The 15,111-nt window shown below is 38.2% G+C and overlaps 1 protein-coding gene across 4 annotated transcripts in view; it reads right to left on the bottom strand.

Annotated features, from left to right (window-relative positions):
* ptprua (protein tyrosine phosphatase receptor type Ua) overlaps positions 1-15,111 on the bottom strand; it is a 389,498-nt gene that overhangs the window by 192,380 nt on the left and 182,007 nt on the right. For all 4 annotated transcript variants that reach the window (XM_028461775.1, XM_028461776.1, XM_028461777.1 and 1 more), the window contains exon 3: positions 14,795-15,066. In XM_028461775.1, the coding sequence (XP_028317576.1) occupies positions 14,795-15,066 (272 nt within the window). The remainder of the gene's footprint in view (positions 1-14,794; positions 15,067-15,111) is intronic.

Below are 15,111 nucleotides of genomic sequence, written 5' to 3'. Positions count from 1 at the left end.
CAGATATCAGATTTTTTTCTTACATTTCCACATGCACTTATGAGCCAATGAAAAAAAGCATTTTTTTTAGATTTCAAACACACACTCACTCTTTTAGTAGTTTGAGGAGCTGTCATGTCCATCAGATATGTTGTATAGCAGATGTTTTTACATATTCTGAGAGAGTAGGTAGAGCTGTATTACTAGAGCACATTTCACTTTCCTATGTGATGTAATTCCTTCGCTTAGATATTGGAAGCTGAAAATTGAAGAAAAATAAGGATGCACGAAAATCAGCATATACCCCCCCCCCCCCCCCCCCCCCCCCCCCCCATATTGGCCATATCTCAGAAAATATTCAGCAGAAACTAAAGATTTACAGTTTGTCTATTGATTAATTATAGAACAGTCAGATTTTTTGGAGACGAAGCCCAACTAATAGACTGATTACATCTATGACTGTTGTCTTTAAATGAGCATTGAACTGAATGAAATGTATTACCATTGTTGGTATTTTGCATTGTATTCTTGTATATCTTAGTTATTGATTATTAGTTAGTCAGTTTTTGTATGTTGTCCTATTCTGTTTAGTACTTACTGTGTATTTCTAGAAGCCCAAACAGACGGAAGGAAATATGACCAAACTTGTTGATTAAGAAATGGGGGCGGGATTAAATACGCCTTTCTTTTTCCCACTCCCTTTTGAGCAGACATATTATTACAATAAAAATGTATCTATTATTTTGAACATCTCAGATTGCGTTTCTCTGTTGGAGTTTCCTTGTACACAGAGTCTGTTTGTTCCTTTTATTTCTTGTTTTCTTGTCCCCGTTCAAAAAAAAAAAAAGCAGCAGTCTTTATATAAATAGAAATGTCATAATGGCTCTATTCCACCACGCCGCATGTTTCCTTTCACTTAATAAATCCACTTTAGTTACATTTTTAAGGCTGATATTAGTCATGGCCTACTGTGTTCTCTGTGAAAAAATATGTTTCTTAACGGTAAAAGCGACAGATATATCTGATTTAAAAAAACAAGGAAAGGCACCATAACAGAGAGATCTGCTGGGATAGGATGAGTAAGTCAGTAAGAACAAAGAGGTCAGGAGAAGAAGTGGAAAGCTGCAGAGAAACAAAAAAAAGTGATGGAGAGGAGGCAGCTTTTTCAGACGGGCTTTTCTCTCCGCTTAAAGAGATTGAGCTGACAGACAATGACTGAACCCAATCGGAACGATTTCTCTCCTGCCCTTTAAAGCCCTGACAGCTTCACATTCAATCTCCAACAAAAAGTCCACAGAGCAGCAGCAGCAGCAGCAACAACAGCAGCAACAACAGCAACAGCAGCGGCAACAGCAACAGCAGCAGCAGCAACAACAGCAGCAGCAGCAGCAGCAGCAGAAGCAACAGCAACAACAGCAACAGAAGCAACAGCAACAACAACAGCAGCAGCAGCAGTTACAGCAGAAGCAGCAACAGAAGCAACAGCAACAACAGCAGCAACAACAGCAACAACAGCAGCAGCAACAGCAGCAACAGAAGCAACAACAGCAGCAGCAGCAGCAGCAGCAGCAACAGCAGCAATAGAAGCAACAACAGCAGCAGCTCGGTCCATAGTCCGCCTACGTCACACCAACACTGCAGGAACGGGACTCACTTAATCAAAATTCGATTACGATTTTGATTATTACACCCAACGATTACAGAAATAACATAATAAAAAAACAATTATTTCAAAAAATAAACATTATTTACATATGTTTTATTCACTAAATAAAACAAACACTATTTCAGACATCTACAAATAATAAAGCTTGGCACACACATGTTATTAATACTAACTTTGAGTTGTTTAATCCACGCACATGCAAGCTGTGTAATATTTGTACACAAGTAATATTTGCTACCAATTATCTAATACAGTTCCTTATTGAGAGGTTTTTAAAATAATTAATTTCACTCTACAATTCAAAATATCACGTTTTTATCTGAAAACCAAGACAATCAGTAAAAAAAAAAGCTTTGAACACAGTCCATCATATCTGTGAAGCTTTCCTGGGGGGGCTTATATATAATGATTACACACACACACGCACGCACACACACACACACACACACACAGAGTCTTTCTTCTCTGTGTTCTATGAAGTCTCCGCCCCCCCTCGTGTGGATTCACTGCTTCACAGCCTGCAGGGACTGATCTGTTGACTGCCAGTGCTGGACGCTGATCTTTATCGATGAGACTGGATGGATGGATGGATGGATAGATGGATGGATGGATGGATGGATGGATGGATGGATGGATAGATAGATAGATAGATAGATAGATAGATAGATAGATGGATAGATGGATAGATGGATGGATAGATAGATAGATAGATAGATAGATAGATAGATAGATAGATAGATAGATAGATAGATAGATAGATAGATAGATAGATAGATAGATAGATGGATGGATGGATGGATGGATGGATGGATGGATGGATGGATGGATGGATGGATGGATGGATGGATGGATAGATAGATAGATAGATAGATAGATAGATAGATAGATAGATAGATAGATAGATGATGGATGGATGGATGGATGGATGGATGATGGATGGATGGATGGATGGTAGAGTGGAGCCCTGAGGGCCATTTGCTGAGTGTGGAGTAGAAGCCGTGAGACGTGCTGCAAAAGAATCTGAGCAAGAAAATGCCCTGAATGACCATGTTTACATAGGAGCTTTAATTCCTCTTTAATTCAGAATGAAAGTTAAATCCTCTTTAATCTGACCTTGTAAACACTTAATTCCTAATGCAAATGTATTTCTAAATTAAACTTAAATCTGAATTAAGTGGCTGGTTTATTACTATTTTAATTCCGAATTAAATAATTCTTCTATCTTGTAAACAGACTTAATTCTGCTTTAAATGAATTCCGGTTGTTCTGCACATGCTTGACTTACTGATGACGACATAGTCCAGGATGGACAACCAGACTCCAGCCGAGACTATTTATTTAATAAGAGCCTTAGAAGAAATGGATATAATGAAAAAAGTGGATGGACGGAAAAATAAACGACTTATTACACACATGGACATCAGCAAACAGAACAGGTTTTATCTGGGTATGAAGCACCAGAGCTTCAGTAATGATGAACGGATCATTATAAAGTTCATTTTTCACTCATCATCCTGTATAGTGGAGGTAGAACCGTTACATTAACCGCTGGCTTTGATTGGCCAAAGTCCTGTGTTCTGATTCCCTGCTAAGCTGCTCTATCTCCTTCTCCTGCTCAGCTGACCAAAGTGAAACCGTGTGTTATTGTTGAGCTGCTGCTTCAAAACCACAATCACAATTAAAGTGAAAACAGTTCTTCTTATGTGGTCTTCTATGTTGTAGCCAAAAAAGAAAAGGTTCATTGTGTTTTTTTCTGATAGATGTGAATACGTCACGTTCTCCTCCTGTCCAATCAACTGAATAAAGCCGAATAAATCGGGTTTTCTATGCAAATCTCTATTCATAATTACTATTTCCATGTAAACACAAAGCAGAACACTTTATTCTGAATAATTTAATTTGAAATAACTAATTCCAAATTAAAAAACATAATGTAATCAAGGTTAATGAGGCTGTAAAGCTGAGTTTGAGACCAGTTTACCTGCTTCATTGGACTAAAACTCTCATCACTCAGCTTGGACACAGATCAGAGAATGCGCTCGTCAATGACATCACAAAGTGTCTTATTTAGGACAACAGACATGTGGCCCCCAGCCTAATGTAGTGAAGCCCCAAAGTGAACACACAAGATGATCTCAGTAACACACCAAATGCACAAAAATACAGGGAAATACACATAATTACAAAAAAATGTACACAGAACAACAAATACAAAAAAAACTATGCAATAAAATGTATTCATTTATTTAATTGCAATAACAAAACATGCATTGCTGTCTCAAAAATATTGCACTTCTGGTGGTGTTGACCCAAAACAGCAACACAAATACACAAAACAATAAATACACAAAATGGCAGAAAAATATTAAAAACAACAGCAGAAATACACAAAAAAAGAGCAAAGCTAACATGAACGATACACAAAATACCAGAAAAATACACATTTCAGAAAAATATACAAAACAGCAACACAAATACACAAACTACAAAAAATACACCAAACAACAGCAAAAATAGATGAAGTAAAATAATATAGAAATGTCAAAATGACTCCAAAAAAACCAGACAGAAAAACACACAATAGCAGAAAAAAAACCCCAGAAAAATATACCAAAAATATACTGGATTTACAGAGTGCTTTCATAACCACACACACACACACACACACACACACACACACACACACACACACACACACACACACACACACACACACACACACACACACACACACACACACCAAAGACACACAAAGGGGGGAAATTAAAAATAATCCCTTGATTATGGGCGTTACTCCTGATGCAGTAAGACACGCCCACTCAGGCAGTTGGTCAGAGCTGGAAATGACAGATTGTTGCCTGTTCAACTACTACACCCAATACACAGCCCACAAACACACACACACACACACGTACACGCACACGCACACACACACACACACACAGCAACTAGAAGTACATGCATGTTCACGCACACACAGAGACAGACAGGGATACACACACTATGTGTCTGTACATACACACATAAATTGATGAACCCACTGATTTGACCAGAATCTGCTCTTTATAGAAACACAGAGTCAAAAACATCACTGCAAGATGCACAAAGCAGTGGAGTTCCTCATTAGAGCTGTCAATCAATTCTCAATGAGGGCTGTGATTGGAGGAAACCCTCCTCTCAGCTTTTATAGGTGAGGTGGGGACAACAGTGAAAGTTAGTGATGCACAATAATTCGAATTGTAAATAGTCAATTGTAATAGCCGGCATTCAACCCTTAGAGGCCAGTAACGCTGACATTTTACAACTAAATATGCAAAATGTTAAAAGTTGGACTAGGAACAATCAACAACACTATTTAAAGCTACCTGATTTTAGAACCATGACAGAGGGGCGTGGCTGAATTTGTAAATTCCGCCCCCAACTCTGAAATCCCTCCCAGTCCTCCTCTCACGGACGTGCACGAAATCGCGCATGACAGCTGAACGTGCACTACTATTAAAACATGTTGCCACGCAAAGACTTAAAACAAGTGTGCACCGTGCACACGCTTCACTATATATCGTGGCAGCCAATGAGGAGGTTCCTTTGTGGGCTCTGCTCACCCCTCCTTTCTCTAAATCTTGTGATTGGAGCTGGAGGGGGGACCACCAACATTTTGTCTTCCGGGGTTTTATTAACTAAAATACTTAATTATAAGACATAGACAGCACGCAGACGTACAATTCTTTAAGAAATGATTAATTTTACGATATATGATGCTAATAATTAAAGAAAATAAATGGAGTACCACAGCTTTAATAATTAAATACATATGTATCCAGTGGGTTTGGGGTTTAGTTACTCTTTAAAGGCTTTGGCTTGTTCCCGTGTGTCACTGTGGATAGAAGAGTCAGGACATGGTCATTGATCTGCTCAGGTCTCTGATCTCATTAAGCAGTTCCTGATTTATTGAGATGGGGTTGTGAGATGTGCCAACATTACAGACCTCAACACTCTGAACCCTCCCAGGGTTCTGTGTGGAAATGAGGTCAATTGAGTGTTTGATGGAGCTGTGGTCGATGCTGAAGCCTTTCTATAACCACAGGTGTTAGGGTGGAGACAGATGGGGGTGGGGGGTCATTAGAATCTCACTAGCTTCACAGAGAACTCAGCCATATCTGTTACACATATTAAAATATATATATACAGTAACTAAAGTAATTGAGCATTAGTGTTCATGCATTTTTTAAGATCACACATGTAATCCTTCAGTCATTCAGGTTGATGTGGGATGATATTATTATGTTTGTAAATACACAAACATTTGATGTAATCAATGTATATAGTTCTGTTCACTGATGCACAATTCTATTACGTAATAGTAATAAAGCTCCACCTACTCTCTCAGAATATACAAACATATCTATACATCCTATGTAGTGGACATGCAGCTCCTCAAACTTGTAAAAATGTGAGTCTGTGTTTGTCTGGAACTGTAATTTGATCAGCTTTGAGCTATGAACATAGACTGTTCACATCGCTAATGATTAGTCACATATATGCATTAGTTCCTGGGTGACATCATTGGTCCATAACTGCATGTTATTCAGATCTGTTTTATTTGATAGAATAAAGGTTATTCTTTATTTAGATATAACTTCTTGATTTTTATTTTTGGACCTCAACTTTAAGTTATTTCACCACTCGCAAATATTGAAAATATTTTACATGAGGCCATTGTAGCATGCCTCTGATTCTCATAATCATTTATTTATTTATTTTATTTTTTACTAGTAACATAAAAAATGTTTAAACCATTGCATTAGAAAAAACATTTATTTTTGAAAACATAATATTTACTTTTGAACGAATTTCTCATGTTCTACATTTTCTCTTTTTGGGGGTGTTTTCTTTCAAAATACAAAACAATTATTTTTTGTATATCTAAGTAGGAGGAGCTATATTACTATACCAAATTTCAGTTTCCTTTGTGATATAGTTCCTGAGATGTTAGAAGCTGAAAATGGAAGAAAAATACGAATGCACAAAAATCGACACATACGCCCCTCAGTTAAAAAAGTAAAATTCAAATAAAAATCAGAATTTCTTTAGATTACAGATGTGTGGGATGTCCTGGAAATTTGTTGAAATGACATGAACTGACCCAGTTTTCCCATAAAATACTGAGAAACATGACCTCCATCAACTGATGGAACAATAAAGAAACACATGAGGAACCTAAAAACTCTAGTGTACCTAACGTTCACATCACAATGCTTCCACAATAAATCTCTTTCAATTTTTCACTTGTTACAACGATGAACCATGAATAAAACAAACTGCTAGCATGGGCTCAGGAGCTGCTTTAAAACTGTCAAAACAAGCAGAAAAGTGTAGCCTGCACACTTTACAAGTGCTGACATCTACAGACAGGAAACGGGGTGCTGCTGAAAATCACGTTAATTATTCACTTGTATTTTTGTGGCTGAATAATTTATTGTACAAAGCCTCAAAGTCACAGCAACATGTCCTATTAGTTTATCATAGTGCACGGTGAGGCCTCATTTAGGCTTGCTAGCAGGCCACATGTAGCCTAGTTCTGTTTGATTCTCAAAGAATGCACGTGAAGTGCACGCTGTGTGCATGGTGATGTCACCCGCAGAAATGTGATGTATTCACTGAGGGAAACTGAAAAGCAATTCATCACGACTCCTTCTTGTCAGTTTGCATAAAAAACACCTGCAGCTGACGGAACAAACGGACCTCTTCATGTTCCTTTCACTGGAATCAGCTGAATAATACCAAATATCAGCACTTAATCACTTCTTTTTTAAGTAAAGATCATCTGGGGCAAGTAAAATCCTTATCAGTTAAGTTTCTTTAAGTTTATAGAGTGACTAAATTTTGACTCTTTGGCACTTGGGTCGACCTCAGCATACACAATGTATTCGACATTTTCTTGAATCTATCTTGTAAACACAAAACACAACATAGTAGATAAAAAAGTTGTTATTGTCCATAAGCAATGCTTTATTTGTAAATCATCAAGTCCAGGAACACACGCCGGATGTTGTTTCGGCAGTAAGAGAGAAACAAAAATGTCACGGAATACATTTATTGAAAGCACATTTTGCTAAGAAAATGGGAAAATAATATCACATGAACACAAACAACCAATTAATCTAAAGCTGTTAAATCTGCCATGTTTCAGCACCAAGGACAGCGCAAAATCACTGCTAATGTATCCACAAGTCACTAAACTTTCAGAACACAAAAAACCCACAAATACAAAATATTTACAAACTTTTTACACCCATAAGGCCATAACTCCTCTAATGAATCAGCAGAAAATATAACATGTGTTTACCTTTTATTTGTCTTAACAGCCAAAGAACCAGCCATGGAAAACTTTGTATCCTTGCAATTTTTTTACATATTTCCCAGCCAAGGCCTGCCTTGTCTTTCATAAACCTAGAGCAGCAGCTCATCTTAGCTTTGAACTGAGCCTCTGTCTTAATGTCTATATCAGAACTTTGAACATCAGCTCCTTCTCTTCTCTCTGTCCCTTGGATAGTTCTCCTCCTGTGTCCTGTCAGTTGGAGGTCACAGGTTCTCCTGCAATAGCATCATCGCTGCAGGTGCTGCTACTAGCTAAGCTACCTGCTGCTGTGATGCTGCTGCTCTTTTCCGCAAATTCCAACGAACAACCTTTACCTCAGGCTTAGCTTCACTAATTGGCTTAAAAAAGCTGACACAGAGAAGCAATTTTTGCCAAAAATCAAACTTTACACATAGCTTGGAGGCGTGGCCTGACTTTCCCTCTCTTCCTCACTCGCGCTCAGTTTTTACATTCAGTTTTGTGTGTACGATGACATTTTCAGTGTTTTCAACTCAATAAAAGACACAGCTGTCCAAATATAATACTTTTAATACAACATTTAATCAAAACACTTCAAAGCAAATGAGATGCTGCAATAACATATTTAAGAAAATGAGGTGCTGGATCTTCCTGTTATCTTTTATAAATTATATTCACCAATATTTGGTCTCTTTCAATCCATCTTGGACTTTAGTCTCTCTTCTTTTTTCCGCATGTGGGACAAAACAAAGCAGCATCTTGTTATGGTCAATTATTATATTCATCATCATATCGTCAAATGTATGTTCATGTGTACAATTTGTCATGTTTTAATACATGACGACTCCATTACTCATTACACCTTTGAACAGCTGAATCATGATTAAACAGTACAGAGCGTACTCAGTGCAGCACAGTCTCTGCCAAGGCCAGAATCTCTGCTCACATGCAGACATACACTGACGCACACACTTATCAAGACAGATAAAGACTGGAGCCAAACCTTCTCATAACATCTTCATCATCCTCCAACATTTCCACTATGGGCATCTGACTCCCTCCCTTTTGTCTCTCACTGTTGGGACCTTTTCTTATCTGTATAAAAAGCTTAAGCTTTGAAACTGTTGGAGCGGGGCGCGGCACTTCCTTCGGACGTCCGCCTGGACGGACGCTAATTTTGTTTCACTTTGTTCCATCTTGTACCTTTTTACTTAGCAATAAAATAAACTTTTTATATAAAATCATCAATGCTTCTCCTGGATTCCATCATTCAACCAGAGCAATGAATCATGTCACTAAATGAGGTCAACCGTAAATTCTGCCGTAACAATCTTCAATGATTCTGTTGCTTGTGAGTAAAGTTACCGTAATGACATGATACTCATTAGCTTTCAGAAACTACTGGAATTTCTCAGAGAGAGCAAATAGTAGTGGAGTTACGGTCATTTAAATCAACGTGCTCCCCTAGATGTGTTCAGTATCCCTGGAAAACAATGTTGATGAGCTCCGGCCGAACGGCCCGGACAAGACGTGAAAAAAGATCATGTGCGGGTAAGTTCAGAAGTACGGTCACCCTATTGTAGAGTCTTGTTTCTACATGTGAAACCAATGAATGGGATGGAAATAGAATCTGTTTTCTGTTGTTCTAAACCTTTGGAACAAAATAAGCTTGAAATAGTCGCCTTGATGAATCCCCAGGCTGAGTTTCCTGCTCTGGATTTTCTTGCTTTCATCAGCGAACACTCCTCCATTCCAAGGCTCTACATTTGTCTGAAACAATGATTGGATGTTGTTTGGTATCAAAGTAAAATTGATTTTCCAAAGATTTCCCCGAGGCCTCCCACTGATATTTGCTCTCCTGGATATTGAGAAAAAAGAAAAGAGTTGTCGGCATGAAGAGATGAAACATGGGTATTCAGAGCAGCCTTTCTAGTCCAGATCTGATACTTATATATAAAATTCAAAGATGCACAAAGTTTAAAAACTTTCAAGAAATAGCCGGTGCAAATGGCGTTTGAACCCCCGGCTTCGCGTAGCAGCTTAAATGCAGCAGTGTTTACAAGATGTATGACAACGCGGATAGTCTGTCGACTCACAGTTTGTGTGTAGTGATGCATAAAAAACGTCCCTGGCTGAAACAGCAAGCGAGCAAACACCATGGAAATGACCAACGTGTCCATATTTCAACACATCTGAGAACTAAAGCCTCTTCTAAGCAGAGGCTGAGACAGAGCATGGAGTGAAAACAGTGAAATGTTCTCTCTCCTGTGTCTACATCCTCTGACCTTCATCAACACTCTACTTCAGGGGTGCACAATATGTCGATCGCGATCTACTGGTTAATCATCCTAGGCATTTTGTGGGATGCAAGACCTCACATGGGCTGCAAGACCTCATACATGAATGACAACGGCACTGTCACATATACCAGAAATGGAACCGAACAATTCAGCTTTTGACCTCAGTTTGAGGGGGCGCTAGCACACCAATCTGTTCATTTTCAACCTCTAATAATAAGTAGAAGAAGAACATCCTCCGGTCCTAAAGCCACTCACACACCCGCTCACACCGACCCGACCAGGTACATTTATTAGCAGCAGCATCAGACAACCTACATCTGTGGAAGCTATTGAAGTTCTTCTAAAGAACAAAGTGAGCTACAAACACTGAAACACTCTGGGATGGATTCATAAAGATCTGAAATAAAGGGTGGTAAACATAAATCCTTTGGTGATGCAGTTTCCTCACCTGATGCGAGGAATTCACTAAGATTGCAGCAATGATTAGCGCACGAGCAGTAGTGGTGGAGACCGCCCTATTTAATTGAGAGTGTTATGTTGAACATTGATTCTCAACTGGTGGGTCGGGACCCAAAAGTGGGTCACGGACCTGTACTGGGTGGGTCAAAAATATCTCATGTTGGACTTGTCTTTTATTTTTAAAGAAAGTTTTGCACAGGAAAATATATATTCATGTTTTAAAAAAGATTATATGTGTGTTTTCAACATCTATTTTTTCAAATACTAAATTGGTTGATTGAATTTAAAAAAAGTGGGTCATGATTTAATGACCGTGGCAAAATGTGGATCCCAGGGTGAGACCAGTTGAGAACCCCTGATGTTGAACATGGAGCGTGAAGGAGAGCTGAGCAAGCAGCAGATTTTGAGGTGTTGGTAGAGGAAGCTAATAAGAAATAGATGATTTACAGCAAAGACATAGATAGATAGATAGATAGATAGATAGATAGATAGATAGATAGATAGATAGATAGATAGATAGATAGATAGATAGATAGATAGATAGATAGATAGATAGCATTTCAGGTGTTTTTTCTTTTGTTCTTAACAGGGACAGTGTCAATTTTATTGTTTTTGTTTGTGATATTTATGAAAGTGCAATTGTTGAGAGAGAGTGAGAGTCAATTTTATTTTAATTGTTTGTTTTATTTGTTTAAAATATTTAAAAGTTCTTGACGTTCCAATTACAATGGTAAAAAATACTAATGAGAAATACAAGTTGTTTGCATTTGAAAGGATGTACGTATTATATGTTATTATTACATTAGTGGTTGATTTGGTCTAATAATTTGTGGGACAATATATCGTTCAGTAAAATCTGTTATCAGCCCAGGCCTAGATGTAACTGCACAAAGAAATGCTGAAACCTGGGCATGTTGACCAGCTTGTGTTTTTTTTCAATAAAATCTAAAAAGAAAGTACTAACTTTCTGCATTTATTTGTTGTTCTAGACATATTGCTCAGTTAAGTTGCACTAAAGTCAAAGTGGGTTTAAAAGCCACAGGCAGATTGTATGTTATTTTAAGTTGTTGGCACATGGAATGTTAAAGCCCATGTTTTAAGTGTAAAATATATTTCATACATAATGTTCTCATGAAGGTGTACAAGTTTACAGATTGTTTCTCAAGTCATACATATATTAAAAAATTGCAATATTCGCCTTATACTTTAATATTGGGATATATTGTAGTGTATCGTATCGTGACCTATGTATCGGGATATGAATCGTATCGCCAGATGCCAGGCAATACACACTCCTATGTATGCATAATAATGTGTTTTATTAGACATAGATCTTCTAATAAGTGCATTTCAAAGATTTTAGGCCTAACTTGTAAAAACAGTGGAGGATCCATTTAAAAAATCTTCATCTCCAGCAGATTTAAATATTCCAAACCATTGGAGGACATTGATGGATCCACACAAACTATAAAACAAAATGAGTTTTTCCCTTAAACAGCCACACAGTTTGAGTCTAAGTCAGTTTTGTCTTTAAAATATGCCATGTGTGTATGGTGTGATGAAGAGGAAGAGGAAGAGGAAGAGGAAGAGGAAGAGGAAGAGGAGCAACCCTTGCCTGAACAGACTCTGCACTATCTACTTATCTGCTTTTGTCCTCTGTACACCAATGTCCTTGACTGTGTCAATGCTCATCAACACCAGGTCTTCCTCTTTGATTCCAGTGCACAATCAGAAACCAGCAGTGGGATAAAGAGAGCAAATAGTCAGCTAGTTTACAAAAGCCACATATCTTCACTGCCACACTGAAGGTACTGGGAGAGATGAATTCAATTCAACTTTATTTATAGAGCGCAAATGACAACAATAGTCATCTCAAAGCGCTGAAGACTGAATGAACACGAGGGATGGAAACGAACACAAACTGTGACTAGAGCCTAGAAATACTGCTAACCCTGGTGATAAATACATGTGTTAAGTGTACTAAAATGTGGCATACTTTTGTGTACTTGAAGCCAAACTAATCCTCAATATAATTTAAGTGTGTCTATGATTAGGAACAACTCATTTTGTAATAAATATATTTTAATTGTAATTAAACTGTTAAAAAAAAAAAAAAAAAAAAAAAAAAAAAAAAGGTCAACAGGAAGAATATTTAGTGTATTTTTATGTGCTAAAGTGGAAGAACTTGAAGTGTAGAAAGTATGCTTTAAGTATATGATTTTAAATGTACTATGTTATGTTAACTTAGTAACTGAATAAGTGCATGTTCACAGTAATACTATTGGACACTTTCCAAATATTCTTTTTTTAATAAATAAATAAGGTACAAAATAACTTCATAATTAGACTGAACTGTAACTTCAGGTTTGTGATACTATGGAAACACTGATCTAATTAAACAAACATACAAATATAAGTGTTCACTTAGAGCAGAGCCACTGGGGCCCTGTACTATGAAGCTGGATTACCTCCTATCGTGCAAACGTCCTGTATTTATTCAATGTGTGCTGTATACGACGCTGGCTATCTTCTTACCAGGCTAAATCATCATGGTAACTTAGGCTGAACGACTAAACTGGTCTGGACCAGGTTATGAAGTGAATCAGATCTGAGTGAGTACTAAAGTCCCGCCTCCTGACCAATCAGTTCTCTTGTAAAATGAGCTGTTGTTAGAAGATCCTGGTTGGGTTAGAAAGAAAGATAATTAATGGATAAATGAATGCTTTCATTTACTGATGACATCAGTAATATGAAACTGATCAGAGCGCTGTCCGTTTATCATCCCATGGATTAATATTGATCATCTCACACTTTTACACATTAACAGCGTCAGCAGCTTCCTGTCTGTGTTCTTTTATAGCTGCTTTTTCTCCAGCAACAGTGTTGTTTTTGTTCTGAATTATTGATTTTAATTCTTCATATTTTTAAATAATTATTATTCAATTGTAACATAAGTTGCTCTACAGTCTCTCTTTGATTGTGATTGGTCAGACGCTGCAATCTCCCCCTGTCACAGGAGCCAAGCTGAAACCACCTGGGTGAAGTCAACGTGTTTATATCCTGCTTTGTAGTACAGCTGCTCTCTGACAGAGAATGTTTGTTTAGGTGAAGCTAACGGAGAGATATCAGGATATATTTATCCAGCTTCATAGTACAGGCCCTTTGTGTTTTAGGTAATGTTTAGTCTATTTTTCCTCTTATTTTGTGTTTTTTGTGAGTATTGGGCGACCGTGGCTCAGGTGGTAGAGGAGGTCGTCTTCTGATCAAGAGGTTGGGGATTTGATCCCAGTCAATACCTGTCTATGTGTCAAAGTGTCCTTGGGCAAGACACTGAACCCTAAGTTGCTCCCATTGGTGTGTGAATGAGCGCTTTAAGACTACTTCAGTATAGAGATGAAGTGCAATATGAATCAAATCCATTTATTTGGTGTAATTTAGTATTATTGTTTGTATATTTAGTTTTGTTGTCATTTTGTTTGGGGTTTTCTTTGTTCTTTTTGACGTAATCTTACGTATTTTTCCTGTTGTTTGTGTGTTTAAGCTAACATTTAGTATGTTTTTTTCTCCTGTTTTGTGTTTTCTGTTATCATTTTATGGGCTTTTGTTGTTATTTGCATGTTTCTATTGTCACTTTTTATATGTTTTCTGTTATTTGCATGTATTTCTTTGTCATTTTGCTTACACTAAATTAGAGCCTGGGGTCTGCTGCTGATAAGGTCTTCATAAAAATCAAAAAAGGTCACAAACGGGCAATAGAAAAGTCTCTTTGTGTACCTGCTTATCCTGTCCAGGGCTGCGGGGGTTAATGGAGCTTAGAGGTGTACCTTTAAGGTTCTGGTTGGACTTCTCGTACAAACCTGTGTGTCATACTTTATTTGTTTCCTGATTGGTAGCTGTAAGCTAAATGAGAATAAATGAGGCTAAATGAGGCGCGAAAGCAGCACCACTTTAATGATGTCATCTGACCTTTAGCTTTAGCCTTTAGAAAGCTCTATTCGCCCACCCTAACACACCTCAGATGCACCCCCCACCCTCTTCCCTGGTCCAACTCACCTGGTATTCGCTGGGCCAGAAGGTGCTAACAGCTAGCTCCACCTGATGCCACTGGCGGCCCTGGGACCCAGAGACATTCCACACCGCGCTGCCCTTGGGGCCCGCGTTGACCCGGATGTAGACCTGCAGCTCCCCAGGGCTGTGGCCATCGCGGCTGTACAGGAAGTAGCTGAACTGGATGCAGTGGGTGTCATTCTCACTGAGGGGGAGGAGCAACAGCTGAGCTCGCTGGCCACCAAAATGCTGCGAGGAGTTGACCATCATGAAGGAGCCTGATGGAGGAAAGGGAAACACACCAGAGAGGTCACTTATTTTAG

The sequence above is a fragment of the Gouania willdenowi genome, chromosome 11, assembly GCF_900634775.1.
Source record: "Gouania willdenowi chromosome 11, fGouWil2.1, whole genome shotgun sequence".
Taxonomy (NCBI): domain Eukaryota; kingdom Metazoa; phylum Chordata; class Actinopteri; order Blenniiformes; family Gobiesocidae; genus Gouania; species Gouania willdenowi.
This window is presented reverse-complemented; position numbering and strand designations above follow the sequence as displayed.